This window comes from Oncorhynchus keta, chromosome 22 (assembly GCF_023373465.1).
Source record: "Oncorhynchus keta strain PuntledgeMale-10-30-2019 chromosome 22, Oket_V2, whole genome shotgun sequence".
Classification (NCBI taxonomy): domain Eukaryota; kingdom Metazoa; phylum Chordata; class Actinopteri; order Salmoniformes; family Salmonidae; genus Oncorhynchus; species Oncorhynchus keta.
The window spans coordinates 44,810,692-44,837,025 of NC_068442.1; the positions used below are offsets into that span (position 1 = coordinate 44,810,692).

Consider the following 26,334-nt stretch of genomic DNA (forward strand, 5'->3'; position numbering starts at 1 on the left):
ACTTTATTTAACTCTTTGCAAACTGGAAACCATTTATCCGGAGGCTGCATTCATTGTAGCTGGGGATTTTAACAAAGCTAATCTGAAAACAAGACTCCCTAAATTTTATCAGCATATCGATTGCGCAACCAGGGGTGGAAAAACCTTGGATCATTGCTATTCCAACTTCCGCGACGCATATAAGGCCCTGCCCCACCCTCCTTTCGGAAAAGCTGACCACGACTCCATTTTGTTGATCCCTGCCTACAGACAGAAACTTAAACAAGAGGCTCCCACGCTGAGGTCTGTCCAACGCTGGTCTGACCAAGCTGACTCCACACTCCAAGACTGCTTCCATCACGTGGACTGGGACATGTTTCGTATTGCGTCAGATAACAATATTGACGAATACGCTGATTCGGTGTGCGAGTTCATTAGAACGTGCGTTGAAGATGTCGTTCCCATAGCAACGATAAAAACATTCCCAAACCAGAAACCGTGGATTGATGGCAGCATTCGCGTGAAACTGAAAGCGCGAAACACTGCTTTTAATCAGGGCAAGGTGTCTGGTAACATGACCAAATACAAACAGTGCAGCTATTCCCTCCGCAAGGCTATCAAACAAGCTAAGCGTCAGTACAGAGACAAAGTAGAATCTCAATTCAACGGCTCAGACACAAGAGGTATGTGGCAGGGTCTACAGTCAATCACGGACTACAAGAAGAAACCCAGCCCAGTCACGGATCAGGATGTCTTGCTCCCAGGCAGACTAAATAACTTTTTTGCCCGCTTTGAGGACAATACAGTGCCACTGACACGGCCTGCAACGAAAACATGCGGTCTCTCCTTCACTGCAGCCGAGGTGAGTAAGACATTTAAACGTGTTAACCCTCGTAAGGCTGCAGGCCCAGACGGCATCCCCAGCCGCGCCCTCAGAGCATGCGCAGACCAGCTGGCCGGTGTGTTTACGGACATATTCAATCAATCCCTATACCAGTCTGCTGTTCCCACATGCTTCAAGAGGGCCACCATTGTTCCTGTTCCCAAGAAAGCTAAGGTAACTGAGCTAAACGACTACCGCCCCGTAGCACTCACTTCCGTCATCATGAAGTGCTTTGAGAGACTAGTCAAGGACCATATCACCTCCACCCTACCTGACACCCTAGACCCACTCCAATTTGCTTACCGTCCAAATAGGTCCACAGACGATGCAATCTCAACCACACTGCACACTGCCCTAACCCATCTGGACAAGAGGAATACCTATGTGAGAATGCTGTTCATCGACTACAGCTCGGCATTCAACACCATAGTACCCTCCAAGCTCGTCATCAAGCTCGAGACCCTGGGTCTCGACCCCCGCCCTGTGCAACTGGGTACTGGACTTCCTGACGGGCCGCCCCCAGGTGGTGAGGGTAGGCAACAACATCTCCTCCCCGCTGATCCTCAACACGGGGGCCCCACAAGGGTGCGTTCTGAGCCCTCTCCTGTACTCCCTGTTCATCCACGACTGCGTGGCCACGCACGCCTCCAACTCAATCATCACGTTTGCGGACGACACAACAGTGGTAGGCTTGATTACCAACAACGATGAGACGGCCTACAGGGAGGAGGTGAGGGCCCTCGGAGTGTGGTGTCAGGAAAATAACCTCACACTCAACGTCAACAAAACTAAGGAGATGATTGTGGACTTCAGGAAACAGCAGAGGGAACACCTCCCTATCCACATCGATGGAACAGTAGTGGAGAGGGTAGCAAGTTAAGTTCCTCGGCATACACATCACAGACAAACTGAATTGGTCCACTCACACAGACAGCGTTGTGAAGGCGGCGCAGCAGCGCCTCTTCAACCTCAGGAGGCTGAAGAAATTCAGCTTGTCACCAAAAGCACTCACAAACTTCTACAGATGCACAATCGAGAGCATCCTGGCGGGCTGTATCACCGCCTGGTACGGCAACTGCTCCGCCCTCAAACGTAAGGCTCTCCAGAGGATAGTGAGGTCTGCACAACGCATCACCGGGGGCAAACTACCTGCCCTCCAGGACACCTACACCACCCGATGTTACAGGAAGGCCATAAAGATCATCAAGGACATCAACCACCCGAGCCACTGCCTGTTCACCCCGCTATCATCCAGAAGGCGAGGTTAGTACAGGTGCATCAAAGCTGGGACCGAGAGACTGAAAAACAGCTTCTATCTCAAGGCCATCAGACTGTTAAACAGCCACCACTAACATTGAGTGGCTGCTGCCAACACACTGACATTGACACTGACCCAACTCCAGCCACTTTAAACAATGCTACCTTATATAATGTTACTTACCCTACATTATTCATCTCATATGCATACGTATATACTGTACTCTATATCATCGACTGCATCCTTATGTAATACATGTTGTATCACTAGCCACTAACTATGCCACTTTGTTTACATACTCATCTCATATGTATATACTGTACTCGATACCATCTACTGTATCTTGCCTATGCTGCTCTGTACCATCACTCATTCATATATCCTTATGTACATATTCTTTATCCCCTTACACTGTGTATAAGACAGTAGTTTTGGAATTGTTAGTTAGATTACTTGTTGGTTATTACTGCATTGTCGGAACTAGAAGCACAAGCATTTCGCTACACTCGCATTAACATCTGCTCACCATGGGTATGTGACAAATAAAATTTGATTTTATTTGACATATAGGCCTCGTCAGTTTCCCAAAACACCACATATAGGCCTATACCACAAATCATTTTACAAATCTGGTAAGTATTCAAATAGTTTCGCTGTGAATTTGGGGTTGAATCAAGGTACTAGAATGTACTAGTGGACACCAGAGCTGGTTCTGCATTAACTTGTTTAAAAAAAAAAATCTTTCCGATGAGACGTTGAGATAAAATGTCTTCCTGTTTTAAGGCAGGGGGATGGGGAGACTGGAACCCACAATGGAAGAAACAACTGCCAAAAGGCTCCTTTAAGTTCTGACATCAGGCAAGCTTCTATGAATTTATCAGTTTAAAATGGAGCCTTATTGCTGCAGTTGAGTCAAAGCTGCTCTCGCAGCCCTGCAAAGCACCGCCTCAGCTCACAAACGAGCAGAACTGCAGTGTGCGTGTAAAATGGTCAGAGAGGAGGGAGCAAGATGACAAATGACTCCTCACTACCTACGCACACACGCTCTACCTCAAGGTCAGCTATTTGCTTAAAACTGCCCTCTTAAATCCTCATCCTAAATCAACTCTATTCTAACACACTACTCCATCCCACACACACACCCCTATATTTGATTTTGATAACCCACCCTTACACATACCCAGAGTGGCACATACCCTTCCCTCCGACAACAGAATAATATATAATCCCTTAGCTTTCCCTCCGACAACAGAATAATATATAATCCCATAGCCTTCCCTCCGACAACAGAATAATATATAATCCCTTAGCCTTCCCTCCGACAACAGAATAATATATAATCCCTTAGCCTTCCCCCCGACAACAGAATAATCTAATCCTAAATCTCTCACTCCAACAGGAATCTAATCCTAATCCCTCACGCCAACAGGAATATAATCCTATATCCCTCAAACCAATAGGAATATAATCCTATATGCCCCCAACAGAATAATATAATCCTAACTCCAACAGGAATATAATCCTAATCCCTCACTCCAACAGGAATATAATCCTATATCCACAGACAGGGAGCGCGCCAGTACCATTATCCTCGTAGTACTCCTCCTCAAAGTTGGCCTCCAGCTGCTTCTGTCGCTTCCTCTCCTCCTTCCTCTCTTTCTCCTGCAGTTTACGAGCGATGGCCTGGAAACACGCATTGAGACAAAACGCACACAAATAAACAAACCCCTCCAAACTGCTGACACATCACTTCTTATTTTTACCCTAGATTGAGACGTTTTCCCCTGAGGATTGAAATTTAAAGGACTAAGTTTTAATAAGTATAAGGAATCAGCAGAATAGGACTGCCAGTTCCAATGAGACCTGGTTTAAAATACAAATTTGACATTTTATAAATACATTGAGCATTTGCTTTAGTGCCAAATATGGAGGGTTTAAAGTGTTGGGATTATTATATTGGTTCCATTGAACCAGGTAGACTATCAAGCACAGATTTAAAAAGGTACAATATTCAGAAATCACTTCACCATTTTCTGGTTGCTAAAATTCTAATAAATAGTTGCCCTAATTTCTGTTTATGTGACAAAACGATGTATCATGTAGAGAATGTATCATTTAATCAATCTTTTCATAACCCAAAATATTATAATTTCAGCTGGTGTACAAAACCGAAAGTAAAAGTAAAAACTAAACTTATTAGGAAGCATATCAATAGATCACTTAGAACAGATCTACCACTTCTTAGACTTGCTTTCAATGAGAATGACAGATCTATAACTCCCATCTCTATGCGAATTTGGTCAGGTCCCTCCAAAGAGTAACTATTTAAACTATTTTAAATGTCATACAGTGCCTTGCAAAATTATTCAGCCCCCTTAAGTTAATATTTTGTAGCGCCACCTTTTGCTGCGATTACAGCTGTAAGTCGCTTGGGGTATGTCACTATCAGTTTTGCACATCGAGTGACTGAATTTTTTCCCATTCCTCCTTGCAAAACAGCTCGAGCTCAGTGAGGTTGGATGGAGAGCATTTGTGAACAGCATTTTTCAGTTCTTTCCACAGATTCTCGATTGGATTCAGGTCTGGACTTTGACTTGGCCATTCTAACACCTGGATATGTTTATTTTTGAACCATTGCATTGTAGATTTTGCTTTATGTTTTGGATCATTGTCTTGTTGGAAGACAAATCTCCGTCCCAGTCTCAGGTCTTTTGCAGACTCCATCAGGTTTTCTTCCAGAATGGTCCTGTATTTGGCTCCATCCATCTTCCCATCAATTTTAACCATCTTCCCTGTCCCTGCTGAAGAAAAGCAGGCTCAAACCATGATGCTGCCACCACCATGTTTGACAGTGGGGATGGTGAGTTCAGGGTGATGAGCTGTGTTGCTTTTATGCCAAACATAACGTTTTGCATTGTTGCCAAAAAGTTCAATTTTGGTTTCATCTGACCAGAGCACCTTCTTCCACATGTTTGGTGTGTCTCCCAGGTGGCTTGTGGCAAACTTTAAACAACACTTTTTATGGATATCTTTAAGAAATGGCTTTCTTCTTGCCACACTTCCATAAAGGCCAGATTTGTGCAATATACGACTGATTTTTGTCCTATGGACAGAGTCTCCCACCTCAGCTGTAGATCTCTGCAGTTCATCCAGAGTGATCATGGGCCTCTTGGCTGCATCTCTGATCAGTCTTCTCCTTGTATGAGCAGAAAGTTGAGGGACGGCCAGGTCTTGGTAGATTTGCAGTGGTCTGATACTCCTTCCATTTCAATATTATCGCTTACACAGTGCTCCTTGGGATGTTTAAAGCTTGGGAAATCTTTTTGTATCCAAATCCGGCTTTAAAAACTTCTTCACAACAGTATCTCGGACCTGCCTGGTGTGTTCCTTGTTCTTCATGATGCTCTCTGCGCTTTTAACGGACCTCTGAGACTATCACAGTGCAGGTGCATTTATACGGAGACTTGATTACACACAGGTGGATTGTATTTATCATCATTAGTCATTTAGGTCAACATTGGATCATTCAGAGATCCTCACTGAACTTCTGGAGAGAGTTTGCTGCACTGAAAGTAAAGGGGCTGAATAATTTTGCACGCCCAATTTTTCAGTTTTTGATTTGTTAAAAAAGTTTGAAATATCCAATAAATGTCATTCCACTTCATGATTGTGTCCCACTTGTTGTTGATTCTTCACAAAAAAAATACAGTTTTATATCTTTATGTTTGAAGCCTGAAATGTGGCAAAAGGTCGCAAAGTTCAAGGGGGCCGAATACTTTCGCAAGGCACTGTATATACTGTACAAAAATAAAACTCAACATAACAATTTCAAAGATTTGACTGAGTTACAGTTCATAAAAGGCAATCAGCACATTTAAATATATGAATTAGGCACTAATCTATGGATTTCACATGACTGTGCAAGGACACAGCCATGGCTGGGCCTGGGAGTCTATAAGGCTTTATTAGACAGAAATACTCCTCTGCACCCAGCACCGCCTCAATTCTCTGGCAACAGCTCTGGTGGACATTCCTGCAGTCAACATGCCAATTGCACACTCCCTCAAAACATTTGTGGCATTGGGTTGTGTGACAAAAATGGCACATTTTAGAGTGACCTATTATTGTCCCCAGCACAAGGTGCACCTGTGTAATGATCATACTGTTTAATCAGCTTCTTGATATGACACACCTGTCAGGTGGATTGATTATCTTGGCAAAAGCTAAATGTTCACCAACAGGAATGTGAAGAAATTTGAGAAAAATAAGCTTTTTGGGCATATGGACATTTTCTGGGATCTTTTATTTCACTCTTGAAACATGAGACCAAACACTTTACATGTTGTGTTTATATTTTTGATCAGTATAGTATTTGATGTCACCAGACATGAGGTCACCATTGGGCTAGACATTCTTTCTAACACTGAAGTAGAATAAACAAGTACAGGCTGTAACACCAGCAGTGGTTTTCAACAAGCCAATCGGGTGATCCACCCATGGTGACCCATCGATACTACAGTTTGTGATTGGAGGGAGGAGGAGGTATGCCCATGTTGACTGGTTGAGGCGGGAGAAAGGGGAGAGGTGGTGTCACTTACCGCATCCTTCTCCTCCTGCATCCGCTGCTGCTTGGCCTGTCGGACCAGTTCCTCCTGAATCTCCTGGGCGATCTCATTGTCACTGCGCTCACTAGGTAGGTGTGTGTGTGTGTGTGTAGGAGACAAACAAGATGAGAAAACACCATCAGAAGTAGATACACAACTGCCCCAAAACTTGTACCCTGCCCAAGGTTCTGGTTAACTCAAATCAGCTAAAAATCAAGTCACTTATCTCAGAATGTGGCTTATGAGAACAATGTTCAATCCAATGTATGAGACAGGACTGTGTTCCTGCTTCTCATTCCATAATAATAATAAATATATATATATATTTTCTTCTCCATGTTGGCTCGGGATTCGAAACAGCTACCTTTCAGTTCCTGGCCCAACGCTCTAACCGCTAGGCTACCTGCCGCCCTCTAACATCTACACAAACACATTGGGTATGCATGGGTAGTATATACACACTATGCTCATACAAACCCTGTTTCATAGCGCTGATGGCAGTATCAAGGCTACTGAACACAAGGATTCTAATACTAATCAAGTGCTTAGACTGATAGCATCTCTGTCTCTGGCCCAGGTAGGTGTTCTCATATCTTAGAAAACCTTGACACATTTCAGAACGGATAACGATTCCATCTGCAGCCAGTCCTTGAAGAATGTGATGAGACACCACTGTGAAGGTGATGCTAGAAGATGTCTGAATGTCCACGTTAGAGAATGTATGTTGCAGGGATGTATTCATTATGGTACACCGTAGCAAAACTTTTTGCAAAGGGAAGAAAAATAAGAAAATAGTGCATTTCCTATTGGACGAGTTCAGACAGTCCATCCCTGTTTCAGTCCAGATTGAGCCAGTGTAATACAGTTCTAATAGGTCGTTTATCTCAGAGGAGTGTTGATCTAGGATAGGGCTATTTCAATCTTACCCTACCAGGTATGGAGCACTGCTGTTCCACTTGATAATGAATTTACACCCATAACACCCTGATTAGAGGGGGAAGAATGGGAAAAAACAGTGCTGCTGGCTCCGAGGTCCAGATTTGAATTTGAGGGATCTAGGATGGTGTCTTTTCAATCATGGTTTATGAATACAGGTCCTAGTGTATTCTAAAAGTGATGGGCATCTGAGGGGAATATCGGTAGAGAGAGAGCGAGGTAGAGATGGGTATTGGGCAGAGGGTAGAGAGGATGGCAGCAGAAGCTTCTAGCATGCCAAATCGGCATTAGCCCAGGCTGTATGGGCGGCGGAGCATCTGGCTCTCTCTTGGGGGTGCTGCTCTGCTGCTAGCGAGCGTGAGGGCGGATGACTCGAGTGTGTCAGCGTGTCGGACTAATAACACACGTGGGAAGGAAAGACTGGAGCCTTTTCCTCCACATCTGACACCCAAAGCTTTGTTTCCAGAATAGTGTGGGGTGTATAAAATGTGGCTATGGTGTTGGGGGGGGGGATAAGCATAAGAGTGCGGTGATGTCATTTCTAAATTTGCTTCATAAGTAGTGCATTACCTCAGCGTGTCAACACATGCATTACCTCAGTGTCAACATATGCATTAAGTGATTTCAACAGGTCTTCATTCATCCATTCTGATAGTTTTATACTGTTCAACTCAACTTCAACCCCCCAAGAAATGTCAGCATTTTTAATCAATTTCTGCATTTCCTGCACTCATTTGAGATCATTTCCACATTGCCAATGTCGTGCAGCCCTACGTGGAAAACAATGTAGGGCTTATTTTTTACCAAACGTGGCAATTGAGATTTAGATCAAAACACTTGGGTGAACTGTTGGAATCATGGAAATATAATGATAATAATAATTCTATAGTTAGAGTACATTAGTGGACACTGTGAATACAGTGTTTGACATGACAAAGACAAGAGTTACAGTGCATTTGGAGTGATGATGGATTGTATTAAAATGTTAATCTGTAGTTAGTTTGTACCCTGTTTAGTGAATGATTACTGTGAGAATGAATGAAGTTTAGGCCATGAAACTGTGGATGCTCATTTAGACAGGTTGACCTACTCGGAGAAGAGGAAATGGCCTGGGATCAGAGAGAAGAGTCAGGACCAGAACAGAAGATGGACGGGTTGGGATTCTGACATCTGGCTAAACAAAGAGAGGACCATGGACATTTCACAGGGGAAACGAGGGAAACTCATTGGGGTCATAAAATGTATAGCTGGGGAAGTGATGCCTATAAGGGAAGAGTATAAAATGTGTAGTGAGCTTTCTAAATAGATGCACTCAGCTGACTGTATCCTTGGTAATAAACACTTAACTTCGAGCTTTTGGTCTCAATTCCTTATTGCAAAGAGGTTGCAATAGCATTTTCCTTTTGAACAAAAGTATTCAGACCCCTTCACTGTTTCCACTTGTTGTTATGTTACAGCCCTATTCTAAAATGGATTGAATTACAGTTTCATCAGTTTGCACACAATATCCCATAAAGACAAAGCGAAAAGTTTATTTGAAATGTTTGCACACGCATGAAAAATAAAACAGAAAAACCTTATTTACATAAGTATTAAGACCCTTTGCTATGAGACTCGAAATTGAGCTCAGATGCATCCTGTTTCCATTGATCATCATCAAGACGTTTTTACAACTTGATTGGAGTCCACCCGAGGTAAATTCAAATGATTGGACATGGTTTGGAAAGGCACACACCTGTCTATATGAGGACTCTTCCTAGAGCCGGCCACAGAACATTTCAGAAGGACAACCATCAGGCCTTTATGGCCAAGTGGCCAGACGGAAGCCACTCCTCAGTAAAAAGCACATTACAGCCCGCTTGACGTTCGCCAGAAGGCACCTTAAGGATTCTCTGATAAACAAGATTCTCTGGTCTGATGAAAACAAGACTAAACTCTTTGGCCTGAAGGCCAAGTGTCAAGTATGGAGGAAACCAGGCTCCGCTCATCACCTGGCCAATATCATCACTACGGTGAAGCATGGTGGTGGCAGCATCATGTTGTGGGGTTGTTTTTCAGCAGCAGGGACTAGGAGACTTGTTAGGATCGAGAGAAAGATGAATGTAAAGAACAGAGAGATCCTTGATGAAAACCTGCTCCAGAGCACTCAGGACCTTAGACTGGGGTGAAGGTTCACCTTCCAACAGGACAACGAACCTAAGCACACAGCCAAGACAACGCAGGCGTGGCTTCGGGCCAAGTCTCTGAATGTCCTTGAGTGGCCCAGCCAGAGCCCGGACTTGAACCCGATCGAACATCTCTGGAGAGACCTGAAAATAGCTGTGCAGCGATGCTCCCCATCCAACCTGGCAGAGTTTAATAGGATCTGCAGAAAAGTAAAGCGTCATACCCTAGAAGACTTGAGGTTGTAATCGCTGCCAAAGGTTCTTCAACCAAGTATTGAGTAAAGGGTCTGAATACTTATGTAAATGTGATATTTCAGTTGTATTTTTAATACATTTGCAAAAATGACTCAAAATCTGTTGTGGCTTTGTCATTGTGTGATATTGTGTGTAGATTGGTGAGGGAAATCTTTTTATTTAATACAATTTAAAATAAGGCTGTAACGTAATGAAATTTGGAAAAAGTCAAGGGGTCTGAATACTTTCCGAATGCACTCGATTGTGCCTGAGTATGAACCGGTGTTGATCAGTGTTTCCTGATGCACAAACAACATGCTGATTTAGGCCTACACCATCATTGGCATCAGGCTGTATAGCTAGCTACATTTGTTCTGACTACATTTATTAGCTAGCCAGCTAACTAGCATTAGCGGCTAACACGGTTTAGTGGCAACTTGCTAAGAAAAGACAAACTAGCTGTTTGCAGATGTAAGAAACAAACTACTTGTGTTATTATACAACAAATGCCCTCGAGTGGTGGGGCTATGTCTGTGTGGAATATTTATTTATTTAACCAGGTAGGCAAGTTGAGAACAAGTTCTCATTTACAATTGCGACCTGGCCAAGATAAAGCAAAGCAGTTTGACACATACAACGACACAGAGTTACACATGGAGTAAAACAAACAGTCATTAATACAGTATAAACAAGTCTATATACGATGTGAGCAAATGAGGTGAGAAGGGAGGTAAAGGCAAAAAAAGGCCATGGTGGCAAAGTAAATACAATATAGCAAGTAAAACACTAGAATGGTAGATTTGCGATGGAAGAATGTGCAAAGTAGAAATAAAAATGGGGTGCAAAGGAGCAAAATAAATACATTAATTAAATACAGTAGGGAAAGAGGTAGTTGTTTGGGCTAAATTATAGGTGGGCTATGTACAGGTGCAGTAATATGTGTGTGTGTGAGAGTGAGTGAGTGGACTTAAGTAGCAGATTAAATTATAAAAATGTACGTTACGCTTTAACAAATACCATTATCGAAGGTAAAGTAAAAACCCAAAACAGGGCCATGCAGCAATACCGGTATATAGTAAAAATACGGTATGACTTAGTGTACTACCCTAGGCTCTAGAGGGTAGTTCAGGGAAACTCACAATCAAACACACTAGTTATGCGGTCTCCATATTTAAGGTTAAGGTGTGAGTTAGATTGTGAGTCTCCATGACGTACCCTTCGCTATCTCTAGAGCACACTGAATATTGTGTGGTGGAATGATGTGGTTAATATGATCTCACTCACATGTCTCTGTGCTGTCTGTGGGCCTTGGCCTTGGCCCTCCGGTCCTCCTCCTCCTGCAGCTGCTTGGCCAATGCTACGTCCTGCTGCACCAGACGGCTCTTGTGGACGTTGGAAGCCAAGTGGCTCTCGACTGCGGGGACAAACACAGCAACAAACACAGCACTCAGAATCAGTACACACCCTCTTCTTCACTCTCTCACAGGTCATCCGGCCAACCCACAATGCTGAGGAACCAAATGGACAACATTCACAACCCTCCAGTTTAATTTGCTTTGGTGACTTTTAAACCGCAGGTCTCGGATGCAAGTACTGGAGCCGAGAGGGTGTTGATTTCTAACATAAATTTGGATATCCATTTTGACAGGACAAGTAGCATGTTTAGTAGTGTACACTGTGGAGGAGACAAGGGATATAAACACGGACGCTTCAGCCCTGAAGTTACAGAGCCAAGCTCAGTGAGTCAGGACATGACAAACTAGCCCAGGAGTTGCCATTCCAAGGCTGGCCCCCTTGGATGAGACAGACCAAAGAGCTGGACAAGGAAGGTTGTAAATCCTCGTTGCTGACGCTCTACCAGCTCAAAGGAGCATCACTCAATCCCTTGCTACTCATTCAGCTCCACTGGACTGGTTATTTATCCACTGGTAGGTTCCAAGTGAAAAGTACCAAATTAGGCTACAATTTACTAGAGGCTCCATACGTTCCTACTCTGAGATTGCGAGACGACAACAGGGGGGGGGGGGCTGTGAATCACAGCTATATGAAGGAAACCAATAGGCTGACATATCGATTATAGGACGACGCTGATCGGTTGTGCAGTGGGTTTTCGGTGCCACACGAAATTGAGGGCAAACATACAACGTCAGAAAACAATATATTTGGTTATGTTCAATGCTGTTCTTTTCTCTGGGGGAAAACACATTTCTGTTGGCCGTATTTCTAGGAACTCAAGATAAAGGTTTCGTGTTTACTCAACCTTGGCGTAGCCTCAGAAGTTTCTGAACGGACTAATTGCTCCAGTTCTCTGCGGCTGGCATCCTAAAGGGCCAGACAGCATTGGACAATGTGAGTGCAACAGAACGCATGAGACAGTGATGCTGGACAATACATGAAATCATTGAGGCTTAACAAGACCCTCGTTTATAGGCCTAACGCGGTGGAGAGACATCAGCCGCCCTAGTTTATAGGCCTAACGCGGTGGAGAGACATCAGCCGCCCTAGTTTATAGGCCTAACGCGGTGGAGAGACATCAGCCGCCCTAGTTTATAGGCCTAACGCGGTGGAGAGACATCAGCCGCCCTAGTTTATAGGCCTAACGCGGTGGAGAGACATCAGCCGCCCTAGTTTATAGGCCTAACGCGGTGGAGAGACATCAGCCGCCCTAGTTTATAGGCCTAACGCGGTGGAGAGACATCAGCCGCCCTAGTTTATAGGCCTAACGCGGTGGAGAGACATCAGCCGCCCTAGTTTATAGGCCTAACGCGGTGGAGAGACATCAGCCGCCCTAGTTTATAGGCCTAACGCGGTGGAGAGACATCAGCCGCCCTAGTTTATAGGCCTAACGCGGTGGAGAGACATCAGCCGCCCTAGTTTATAGGCCTAACGCTGTGGAGAGACAGCCGCCCTAGTTTATAGGCCTAACGCGGTGGAGAGACATCAGCCGCCCTAGTTTATAGGCCTAACGCTGTGGAGAGACATCAGCCGCCCTAGTTTATAGGCCTAACGCGGTGGAGAGACATCAGCCGCCCTAGTTTATAGGCCTAACGCGGTGGAGAGACATCCGCCGCCCTAGTTTATAGGCCTAACGCGGTGGAGAGACATCCGCCGCCCTAGTTTATAGGCCTAACGCGGTGGAGAGACATCCGCCGCCCTAGTTTATAGGCCTAACGCGGTGGAGAGACATCCGCCGCCCTAGTTTATAGGCCTAACGCGGTGGAGAGACATCCGCCGCCCTAGTTTATAGGCCTAACGCGGTGGAGAGACATCCGCCGCCCTAGTTTATAGGCCTAACCGCGGTGGAGAGACATCCGCCGCCCTAGTTTATAGGCCTAACCGCGGTGGAGAGACATCAGCCGCCCTAGTTTATAGGCCTAACGCGGTGGAGAGACATCAGCCGCCCTAGTTTATAGGCCTAACGCGGTGGAGAGACATCAGCCGCCCTAGTTTATAGGCCTAAACGCGGTGGAGAGACATCCGCCGCCCTAGTTTATAGGCCTAACGCGGTGGAGAGACATCAGCCCTAGTTTATAGGCCTAACGCGGTGGAGAGACATCAGCCCTAGTTTATAGGCCTAAAGCGGTGGAGAGACATCAGCCCTAGTTTATAGGCCTAAAGCGGTGGAGAGACATCAGCCCTAGTTTATAGGCCTAAACGCGGTGGAGAGACATCAGCCCTAGTTTATAGGCCTAACGCGGTGGAGAGACATCAGCCGCCCTAGTTTATAGGCCTAACGCGGTGGAGAGACATCAGCCCTAGTTTATAGGCCTAACGCGGTGGAGAGACATCAGCCCTAGTTTATAGGCCTAACGCGGTGGAGAGACATCAGCCCTAGTTTATAGGCCTAACGCGGTGGAGTTTCCACTGGATTCATTACGCAGTGACCCTGCTCCAGTCAAGTCTCACCCCTCAACTAGTCAAAAATCAACCAGTGGCAGAGGGCAGTTTCACGAGGGCTCCAGAAAATATTTTATATAATTTTTCAATGACAACCTCATCTCTGTTGCCCACACATACAGATAACTGTAAGGTCCCTTAGTCAAGCAGTGAATTTCAACTACAAAGACCAGGGAATGAATTGATATATATATATATATATATATATATATATATATATATATATATATATATATATATATATATATATATATATATATATATATATATATATATATATATATATATATATATATATACACAAAAACAAGGACATTTCTAAGTGACCCCAAACTTGTGTGTGTATAGAAATGTCCTTGTTTTTGAAAGAAAAGCACATTTTTTTTGTCCATGAACATAACATAACATTGATCAGAAATACAGTGCAGACATAGTTAATGTTGTAAATTACTATTGTAGCTGGAATATCTACATAAGCTTACAGAGGCCCATTACCAGCAACCATCACTCCTGTGCTCCAATGGCACGTTGTATTAGCTAATCCAAGGTTATCATTTTAAAAGGCTAATTGATCATTAGAAAACCCTTTTGCAATTATGTTTGCAGAGCTGAAAACTGTTGTGCTGATTAAGGAAGCAATAAAACTGGCCTTTAGACTAGTTGAGTATCTGGAGCATCAGCATTTGTGGGTTATTAATGTTGTTGATCACTATAATAAGTCACAAATGGAAGGGAAATAGATTGTTTTTCCATCTGTAGCCCCATTAAAAATCTGTCAAAACAAGCTACACTGAACAAAAATATAAACAAAACATGTAAAGTGTTGGTCCCATGTTTCATGAGCTGAAATAAAAGATCACAGAAATTGTCCATATGCACAAACAGCTTATTTCTCGCAAATTCCATGCACAAATTTGTTTACATTCCTGTTAGTGAGCATTTCTCCTTTGCCAAGATAAATCCAGCCACCTGACAGATGTGGCATAATCAAGAAGCTGATTCAGCATGATCATTACACAGGTGCACCTTGTGTTGGGGGCAATAAACAGCCACTAAAATGTGCAGTTTTATCACACAACACAATGCCACAGATGTATCAAGTTGAGGGAGCGTGCTATTGACATGCTGACTGAAGGAATGTCCACCAGAGCTGTTGCCAGAGAATTTAATGTTAATTTCTCTACTATAAGCGGCTTCCAAAGTCATTTTAGAGAATTTGGCAGTACGTACATCAAGCCTCACAACCGCACACCACGTGTAACTAAGCCAGCTCAGGACCGCCACATCCGGCTTCTTCCCCTGTGGGATCGTCTGAGACCAGACCGGGACAGCTGATGAAACTGAGGAGTGTTGCATTTATATTTTTGTTTTGTTTAAATAACTCAATGCATGCACACACTCCTATTGAATATGCATTCACCTATATTGTAAATAGGTCTAGGCTACATCTTGACTTAACCAAAGAATTCGAATTGATTTGAAAATAAAAATACTGATTTCGGTTGGTTTCCAGTGTAGCAGGTAGAACGGCAACTGGCACAATGCTGATGACAACGCGTAGTATAACTGACTTCTTAGACCTTAAACATTATCCCCAAGATGATTTACAATGCTGATGGCAACGCGTAGTATAACTGACGTGTTAGACCTTATACATTATCCCCAAGACGGGGAGATGTTATTTGCACAAGAAAGAGAAAGACCCTGTTATGTCTGACCTCAGAGGCATGGGCTTTCATCTATTTTGAGTTGTGACCTTTCGACCTCAACAGCTAAGAAATACTGGGAGGGAGCCAATTACAGTGAGATGACATGTCCGTTATAAAAGGCTTTGAGTGAAACAGTGAAGAGGGGCTTCACAACAACACACAAACTGACACAAAGAAACTGATATGTTAAAGATGACATTCATCTAAAAATACTCAAACTAAGCTGGGCGACATATCGAATTAATTTGATTCATTCTAAATGTATGTTTTTGCGAGATATTCCGAATGCCTGAATCGCAAGAATCAGCGTTTTGTCGTTTTCCATTTTTTGGAGAGTTTAGTTCCGCTTTCTCTCATGTTGTATGTTTGGTCGTCTCCTTCGCTCTTTTGTCTGCACCTTCCCATTTCCCCCAGAGATCTGTGTATAATGACGCGATGCACGTCACGGCTCTAACAAATGGGAGTCGTTGTCCCAAAGGCAGGAGAAAAGCTTAGGTCCATAGAAACACATTGGCCTTATTTTATTTTAACTTCACTCTCGCTTTACCTCTTCCTCTATGGTTTACACACAACCAAGCCCTTTCCCCCTGCCTCTCACGCCAACAAGGTTGAGCGATCACATCTTACTACCTGACAAGCGGTTTCAACTTGCTATTTGCATTTGAGGTTTGGTCCAACAGAATCGTTCATATGGACACCAAAACACAGACATTATTTTACCATAATAAGAGATATCCTTTCTAACGATACCCTTATGTCCCAACTACTCAAATTTCACAGAGAGCAGACACTTCTAAAACGAGTGTCAATTGACATTGATTCAGACCCATTAACGCTCAGTGAGTCACATGAGGGTACCACTAGCACCTGAACCAAAGACACTTATACTAGCTGTCTAGTCTGTGTTTTAGAAATGTGCAATAAGCATAACACAATTATATACAATATATATGGAATTGGCAACTTGTTCTCATTCTGAGAAATTAGGCCACTTGATTTCAACATCAGAACAAAGTGGACAGGCTAACATGCTTTTCAAACTGTTGGAGAGAAACAGAAGGTTGTGTTCATAACAATTAAAACAGTTCAACTTTGTTGGCTAGAAAATAGATCCAAGTTGGCTAAACATGAAATATAAAAGATTAGCTGGCTAAACATGAAATATAAAAGATTAGCTGGCTAATCACCAGCACGTGGGCTTGAGAGACTGTTGATGAGATCCGTGTTAATGTTCTAAAGCCTAACGCCTGCTACAAGAAGTTAGTCATTATTAGTGATTATAAACTGGGTGGTTCGAGCCCTGAATGCTGATTGGCTGACAGCCGTGGTATATCAGACCGTATACCACGGGTATAACAAAACATGTATTTTTACTGCTCGAATTACATTGGTAACCAGTTTATAACAGCAATAAGGCACCTCGGGGGTTTGTGATATATGGCCAATATACCACGGCTAAGGACTGTGTCTAGGTACTCCACATTGAATCGTGCATAAGAACAGCCCTTAGCTGTCGTATATTGGCCATATACACCACACACCCTCGTGCCTTATTGCTTAATTATGCATGGTTCTAGTTACGTTTGTAAAAAGGGCATTTTCATAGACAGACTTGAAAACCAGATCATGGATTATTGCAAAAAATAAAGCAGGTTAAACTATTTTGACCAAACAATTAAATTATTACTGGGTCTTATGGTTGTGGAAAGCTTAAATTTAGCCTAGGTATAACTTCACAAGCATTAGATTATTGCTGACTGTTTGATATGCAGTGTATTTTACAACAATGCTTATTTAGCAAAAACATTTACCACTATATTTTTGTTGATACAGGCGATGCACAATATACATTGTAATTTTCACCAAAATCAATCTGATTTTTAAGCTATAGATCCATAACTCAAACACGCAATCAATAATTCATGCAGGGATACAAACACCACAAACATACACACAGGTTTCTCAAGGAAAATCATAGAATCTCTAACGTTTCCCTGATGACATCCCCAATCCCTGCTACGCTGATTGTGCTAGCCTAACGTCCACCCAGACTAGACCAGTCTGACAGAGAGAGACCAGACCGGACTGGTTTGTTGTACTACTACAGACGGGCATTAATAATGTGATCCAGACACAGTGAGCAAACGCCCAGCCCGCTAACAGCCACCACAGAACCAGTGTGCCATTGTTGTGGCTGCAGACTAGCAGCTGTGTTTTGCAGCTGCTTACGGCCTGCTACCACTGATGCTGAGGTTTAGGGTCAGACATGAGATTTTCAGGGGCATCACGGGACCATTTGTGTTTTCATTACAGACTTTTCTAATTCCAAATGCATGGAACATTTTGATAGTTTGTATTCCCATAAAGAAAGCAAAAAAAAAAGGTGCTACTTGGAATAGTTGACATGAAATAGCCATATGCTGCAAAGAAATCTCAATGTGCTTGTCTAAAATAGTACTGTTCTAGATAATGAGACGTAAAGGAGACTTCGATGGAGGAGGTTTACTGTGCACAAAGCTCACTGTCTGCATCCAGAGGGCTCTGCTTTGGGAACAGCCAAGACAACCTGAAACCATTAGGGATGGGAGAGTAAAGCTGATTCCAGGTCATCTCAGGTGTGGTAGTATACTTACTTTCCTGCTCCTGGAGGTTATGGGCCAGGCAGTGGTCCTCCAGAACAGCAAAATCCCGAACAACTGTAGACAGAGACAGGAAGTTACTTCAAAATGAAAGTTTGTAATGAAAATAGCCAATACTACTCCACACTTGGGAAGTTAGGTCTGTGTCGTTGCGATATTTTGTCTGTGTTAAAGTTGTCTGTGTTGGGGCGATATAGCTGAAGTTCTTATGGAAACAGACCAGGCCTTTTGAAAAGCTGTTTTTCTGTTGGTACTGTAAGAACTCAGCTTGATAACCATTGTTCCATGTTACGAGACATTGTGTACACCACCGACACATGATGTTCTACTGCAGCACTGATAACAACAGATACACCCTGATCAAGGGCAGGAAATTCACTAGAAACAGAGCACCAAAGACTAAACAAGGGTTTTGTGACCCTAATAACACAAGCACCCCCAATTTAACCTTGACGGCTAATCTTACACTTTGCACCTGTGGCAGCTACTGGGGCTGAACTACAGCATCAACTGGAGAAATGTCAAGGCCGTTGTAACAATCAGACAGAACATCAGGCCCACAGAGGGGAAGCCCATGACCTGTTTTTGTGGTCAAAAGGACAATTGCTGCACTAACAAGCCATTCTCTGTTTGATGCCTGTTCAGAGATCAAGAAGACAAAAGGAGAAGCTGAACTTGCCCATGTCTGAAGTAGGGGCCCTAAAAGAAGAGTCTAGATTTAAATAAAGAGAAAAGTATTAACTGAAAGTGGGGTTGAGCAAGCAACCCTGGGTTAAATAAAGACTGATGATTGTTCTGTTGGTTTTTTTCAACAAATTTGCTCATTTTGAATGAGGCTAGGCCCCATCGGCCTACCTAAGCATGCTGTGGTAAATCTACTTTTTTTTTTTTTATGTAGAAAAACAAACTGCCAGTAATTAGTTATTAAGTCTTATAAGAAATTAAGTCCTAGCTTCCAAGGCACGACAGCATGGCAAAGTGTTAGTTATAATTAGCCTTCTTAGATGTCACTCAGTCAGAATAGTAAAGCTCTGTATTTGCTGTCTGTGGGATATGTTGAGCCACTTCTCAAACCACATTACCGTTTGCTGAGGACATGCAAACCTTTTAATTAGTTTATGGGGAAGAGGATGGAGGCAGCAGCTTCCAAACAGGCAGCACAACACTGTCAAAAAGCATTCAGACTGCCAGACGGAGGCAAAGTAGTTGTGAAGAGGCACAGTGCCATAGCTTAAGACCAATCAGATCAAGAACAATCACAGGAGCAGAAATTAGACAGAAGAATGGAACTCATGGAAGGAATCTGAAAGTCTGTCAGAGATGATGTACGTCTCTGGCAATGAGCGTTGTAGGTTTCCCCCTGGGCATCACTTGAAGGAGAATTGATCCGCCAGTCAACATGCAAACTAGCGTTAACAGTAGTGCTGATGCGATATTCATATGATGACCAGCACTATTAGCATAATCTTCATAATTTAAGGGGATCAACCAGATTACATAGGAAAACCCTAATCTAGGTTTAGGATAATTACCGTATAAGTGATGGTTATGGATGAAGACACTCGTGAAAATACAATAACCTCCATAACCCTAAAAATTAAATCAAAGCTGACTGAAGACGGGAGGGCAGGGCATTCGTGCGGTTGACTGTTTCTTCGATAACAAAATCGATGAAAAATGCAAAAATCGCTCCACCATTTCCTGGTTGTTAAAATTCTAATATAGGTTTTCCTAATTTCAGTTTGTGATTAAACAAGCAATAGTCTAGAGAATCATTGAACCACCTAAACCGCTGTGAAATATATTTTCAATAAACAAAAATATTGTATTTTCAGCGGTTTAGAAGCTGGTGTACAAAACCGAAAGAAAGAGACACCAAAACGAAGTTCTAGTGTGTTTCACATAAACCTGTATGCACCACAACCCATCTCCATCAGTTGACACCCAACAAGAAAATGGTTATTCGAAAGGACATGCTCATGTCTTTTTGCATTTAACTCCATCAGTCCAATAAAGCATATCAACTTGGATAGAGCCCTGCTGCCGTAGGGGCTGTTTTCATCTAGAACATTCTCAAGGTGAGCAACACAGGCAATATTTGCTGATGAACATTCAAAATGGTTTCTGTTTTATAGGCTGGGTAAACTGTACTTAAACCTCTTCTGTTTAACTGGAATGGAATCATTCTGGAAATGCTATTAAGTGACTTTCCATTTACTGGCACAAAACTGTGGTGAACATCTTTGAGGAGGATACAAAACTGTGATTATAAATATGTAATTAACCATGTATCTCTCTGTTACTGGCAGTGTGTGTGGCTAACATCTAGACTAATTTGACTACCATGTCAGATGTTTCTTTCGAATAATATTCAAATAGCCCTACCAATCTCAGGGACATAGCCTAAAGATGGACCTATGTCCATCTGGCCTGCTCGCCTCCCTACCACTGAGGAAGTACAGTTCCCGCTCAGCCCAGTCAAAACTGTTTGCTGCTCTGGCCCCCCAATGGTGGAACAAACTCCCTCACGACGCCAGGACAGCGGAGTCAATCACCACCTTCCGGAGACACCTGAAAACCTCAAGGACCTAGGGGTAAGTAATCCTTCTCACCCCCCCTAAAAAGATTTAGATGCACTATTGTAAAGTGGCTGTTCCACTGGATGTCATAAGGTGTATGCACCAATTTGTAAGTCGCTCTGGATAAGAGCGTCTGCTAAATGACTTAAATGTAATGTAAATGCACTTGGTTATTCCACTGACTATTTAGGCCTTAATTTGACTAGTTCTCCTCCCTCGCTCTCTCTCTGCTAGCGAGCCTGCCACAGTTCAAACTCACACAGCAAGGCAAGCCACAATCTGTTCTCAGAGATGACCTCATCCATATCATACATAATTCATGACAAAAGCAGCAGTCCACAAACTGTGCAGCAGTATTTCTCAGTTGCTGTAGTGCCATGTGAAGACAACCCAGAGCCTCTATGATTAATAGACAGCCCCATAGTGAATCAAACTCCCCTGACACATGTCACTGCTGGGCAGGGGAGGGATGAGCTGCAGCTCCACTGGGGTTAATAGATAGAGAATGGGCAGAACAGGGAGGGGGTAGATAGATGGATGTGTCATAGTGAGAGAGGATGAATTAGGTCCCATTTCCATAAAACCCCCACCCCAGACAGGCTCACATAAATGTTGATTAACACTGACCACGTTTCAACCTTATGCTTAATCTCTTAATTGAACCCCCCCTCCCCAGGAGATTCAATCTAACACTGACCTAACCTACTGAACATTGTCATTTCTCCATTAAAATGTGCCTCAATGTTTCAATGCATGGCCCTCTACAGTGCCATGCGTGGATCACAGACAAAGAGCAAAGCAAAAGTGTGTCTACCATGAAACATGCTGAGGTTGCACATCTAGGAACAGGCCTAGATCAGGCCTGGGAGAAATAACACACTGTTTCATCCAAAAGTTAACCGAGGCTGGCAATAAATTCTTATTTTCCCAATGAATATAAATCATTTTGTCATTTGTAAGCAGGAATAAATTAATAAATAGGGGGTGGGGCTGGAACCATCTCAAACAACCATATGTATCACTTGGATGGTTCCATGGAGCCAGTCGCACAGCAGTGGAAAGGCACGTTCTCCCATCATGCTCTCCTCCAGACCACCATGTCAAAAATTCCATGGAGTTGGACCAGAGCAGCTGTTTCCCAACCTCAGGAAGAGACAGTCTGCTCCACATCCCCAATCAGAGCAGATTGAAAGCATACACAAGAACATGATATTTGTAGAAGATATCCAAACAAGGGGATTGTTTTAAGTGTGTTATGGTCTGTCTGTAGTGTCCACTCATATCCCAACAGCTGTTATGAGCTATTGTTTTGGACAAGAGTTAGGGCTCACCAATTCTCACCACTCTTCAAATTCTGAATAACATTTTGTTCCAACCCAGAACTAGGCCATTTTGAGGAAACTTTGTGAGTAAAGGAAATTCGTTTGGGAATGTTTTGCACACTAGCATGGCATATTTTTTTCAACACATAGCTAGGTGGGACAATATAGCATGGTCCACCAATCTGTGCATTCATCCGTAAGGGGAACACGGAGTGTGTGCTCAGAACAGGTGGTGAGAAACGTTACAAAACCATGATCTGATGTTGCCCACAGCATCTTTCGATGTCCAGACCGTATCCTGGAGAGATTGAGTGACAGCATCTGGCTCAACCACTTTACATGCAAACCACCTGAATGCCATTGAATACAATAACTAGCTAGCCAGGGGGAAATCAGACAGTTTGTAGTAAAAGTCGAAAATCCATTGCCACCTCTGCAGACCAGAGATAGCGATCTGACACGTTAGCTGCCAGACAGTTAAAAACTCGCACAATCATAACAAATTCCAGAATCACGTGTGAATTTATTTGTCCTCAGTTAACGTTAGCTAACTAGCAGAAACATGAAAGCCAGATACTTAACAGTGACCCAGTGTAACGTTAGCTAACGTTAGTTTGCCAGTTTAGCTATTTGACAAAACAAACATAGATTAAGCATATATGATGCAGGTACTTGACACCTATTTATATATTACCTGTCAGACAGGTGTAAACCATCGAAGCTAGCTCTAGCTACAGTTTATCCATCGTGCTGCTAAGTAGCTAGCTTGCAAACGTTACCTTCTTTTACTCCAGGCAGTTTGTTCTGATCGATGCTAAATTCAGCCATGATGTCAGCGAGGTGTCAACGCCGTTCACGTTGAATTACGCTTCCACGATTTCCCGAAGGGTACAGTACCGGAATCTGATTTATTGTTTTTTGTCATAAACCCAATTGATGATTCCAATACTAGTACGGGTGTCCCTTTGATTAGTATCAAGTAGCTACCTAACCACCTCTAAACCTCCCTTTGCCAGTCCGATTCGTGTGGGTCTCTCTCTCACAGACCCTCCCTCTTCTTCTTCCTCCTCCTTTGCAGCTGTGGATTTCATTAGCTAGCCTGCTGGCTTGCTTCAAGACCAGCTACGGGATGCAGGGCGGGTCATATCATTCACTTTTGAATATGTGACGAATGAAAGAGGATAGAGGAGATTAGGCTATTTATCTATGTAAAAACAAAAGAGAAAATGAAGGTGTAATATCAACATAAAACAATGTCCTTATTTGCACACGACATAGTTGTAATCACTTGTTTGTTTTTTCACCAAACAATAAATCATTAGTAATGAATGATATAGTTATTGACAATTTTGAGAACCATCTCCAGTCCAGCAAATTGTATTTCAATCAGTTTTCAAAAATAATTGTTTGATTTAAATCTTCACTGGGGAAAACACAGACACATGAGCCCGTTTTCTGATAGCACATGTCACAAAATTCATTTCTGCATGGATGTCACAGTTGCTTGCCCTGTTAAATGCAGGACCAAATTACACAAAAATAACAATTATCAAAGCATTCTCACAAGTTACAGTGTGTGAGAATGATTGTGACAGATGATGCCAATTGTTTTAGTTTATTGGAAGTTCAATCAATGTTGCTATTACCAGATAGCTTTATGCTATGGTATTGCATTATGGTTATCTTTGGTCTTTGAGTGTTCCTTGTTTTTATTTTATTTAATGAACCTTTATTTTGACAGAGAGTCATGCTGAGACCAAGGTCTATTTTACAGAAGAACTCTTTAAATACAAAGAATATACATATCAATACACTATGAAAAGCAAAACGGAGATTAAAGTAAAAAGGTCCTCAATCAGCCGTCTGAATTGCCCTAAATCAATGGTTCCCAAACCTTTTCATAGTCCTGTACCCCTTCAAACATTCAACCTCCAGCTACGTACCCCCTCTAGCACCAGGGTCAGCGCACTCTCAAATGTTGTTTTTTGTCATCATTGTAAGCCTGCCACACACACACTATACAATACATTTATTAAACATAAGAATGAGTGTGAGTTGTCGTCACAACCCGGCTCGTGGGAAGTGACAAAGAGCTCTTATAGGACCAGGGTACAAATAATAATAATCAATAATTTTGCTCTTATTTAGCCATCTTACATATAAAACCTTAATTCATAGGGGTGGAAGGTAGCCTAGTGCTTAGAGCGTTGGGTCAGTAATTGAAAGGTTGCTGGATCGAATCCCTGAGCTGACAAGGTAAAAAAATATTTCATTCTGCCCCTGAACAAGGCAGTTAACACACTGTTCCTAGGCTGTCATTGAAAATAAGAACTTGTTCTTAACTGACTAGCCTAGTTAAATAAAGGTAAAAAAATATATATATATAAAAAAATAAGAATTTGTTTGTAAGTGACTTACCTAGTTGAATGAAAAAATGTGTTCATCAAAAATTGTGAATAAATTACCACAGGTTAATGGAAAGGGTGCACATTACTCTGAAATGTTGGGTTGTTTTGGAGAGTCTCAGTCTTTTTCCACACACAGTCTGTGCCTGTATTTAGTTTTCATGCTAGTGAGGGCTGAGAATCCACTCTCACATAGGTACGTGGTTGCAAAGGGCATCAGTGTCTTAACAGCGCGATTTGCCAAGGCAGGATACTCTGAGCACAGCCCAATCCAGAAATCTGGCAGTGACTTCTGATTAAATTAAATTTTCACAGAACCGCTTGTTGCAATTTCGATGAGGCTCTCTTGCTAAGATATCGGTAAGTGGACTGGAGGCAGGACATGAAAGGGATAATGAATCCAGTTGTTTGTGTCATCTGTTTTGTGAAAGTACCTGCGTAATTGCGCACCCAACTCACTCAGGTGCTTAGCTATATCACATTTGACATTGTCCGTAAGCTTGAGTTCATTTGCACACAAAAAGTCATACAATGACGGAAAGACCTGTGTGTTGTCCTTGTTAATGCAGACAGAGAAGAGCTCCAACTTCTTATTCATAGCCTCAATTTTGTCCCGCACATTGAATATAGTTGTGGAGAGTCCCTGTAATCCTAGATTCAGATCATGCAGGTGAGAAAAAACATCACCCAGACAGGCCAGTCTTGTGAGAAACTCATCATCATGCAAGCGGTCAGACAAGTGAAAATGATGGTTAGTAAAGAAAGCTTTAAGCTCGTCTCTCAATGTAGGCTCTTGCACCAGCCACTTTCCAACGACTGGTTAACTCTGTATCAGCTGGTGTTCCCAATTGTAGTGCATAGCTTGATAATCTAGTGATTTATTCATCTGAGTGGTCAACTCATGTTGACTCTCTAAGGGTAGTATGTGAATGGTTGGCAGCTGCTTCTCTAACCCTGAACTTGGCAAAGTGCGAGTTTGGGAAGGCTACTTTTATCTATCTCGGGAAAGAGGTGGGCCATGGACAGGTGCGCCCTGTTGATGCCAAGGTCTTGGCTATAACTACACTCCCCGCACCTACCACCAGACGAGAGCTACGCCGCTTTTAAGGGATGGTTGGCTACTACCGTAGTTTCTGTAAGAACTTCTCTGAGGTAGTTGCTCCATTGACCGATTTGCTCAGTCCGGCACTATTGTTTGAGTGGTCCCCTGATTGTCAGGTAGCTTTTGAGTCTGCTGAAGCACTCTTATGTCATACCGCTGTACTTGCTGCTCCGGATTTTGAACAACCGTTTAAGAGGTAGATGCTAGTGCCAGAGGTGCTGGTGCTGTTCTACTGCAGCAGGACAAGAGTGGAGTGGATCATCCCGTTTGTTATTTTTCTCGTAAATTCAACCAATGTCAGACAAATTATGCAACTATTGGACAAGAAGCTCTTGCTTTGTTGTTATCTCTGCAGCACTTTGAAGTATATATTGGTTCCAGTGCCCTACCAGTAATCATATATACTGACCATAACCCCATATAAGACGCTTCTTGCCCCTTCTTGCCCCTTCTGTTGCTTTTATACATGTCTTTCTACTCGAAAGTCATCTTAATTTTCGCTCAAAAAACTCCAGTGGCTTATTTTTCAAATTGGCATTTTTTTGTTTCTACGTGTCTGCGCAAGAGTGAAGGTTTCATCGAGTTGTGAGATAGTACTTTTGCACTGTGGCTGAGGAAAGGC

The 26,334-nt window shown here is 42.9% G+C and overlaps 1 protein-coding gene across 2 annotated transcripts in view; it reads right to left on the bottom strand.

Moving 5' to 3' along the window:
- Positions 1 to 23,298, bottom strand: part of LOC118401554 (zinc finger CCCH domain-containing protein 13-like) — a 38,742-nt gene extending 15,444 nt beyond the window's left edge. Inside the window, exons 1-5 of one of the 2 annotated variants that reach the window (XM_052475323.1) lie at positions 22,985 to 23,298; positions 18,299 to 18,361; positions 11,344 to 11,473; positions 6,719 to 6,809; positions 3,704 to 3,803 (exon numbers count right to left, since the gene is read on the bottom strand). In XM_052475323.1, the coding sequence (XP_052331283.1) occupies positions 3,704 to 3,803; positions 6,719 to 6,809; positions 11,344 to 11,473; positions 18,299 to 18,361; positions 22,985 to 23,033 (433 nt within the window). In that variant the 5' untranslated portion in view covers positions 23,034 to 23,298. The remainder of the gene's footprint in view (positions 1 to 3,703; positions 3,804 to 6,718; positions 6,810 to 11,343; positions 11,474 to 18,298; positions 18,362 to 22,984) is intronic. The other variant, XM_052475324.1, reaches the window with a different exon arrangement.
- Between the last annotated feature and the right edge of the window lie 3,036 nt (positions 23,299 to 26,334).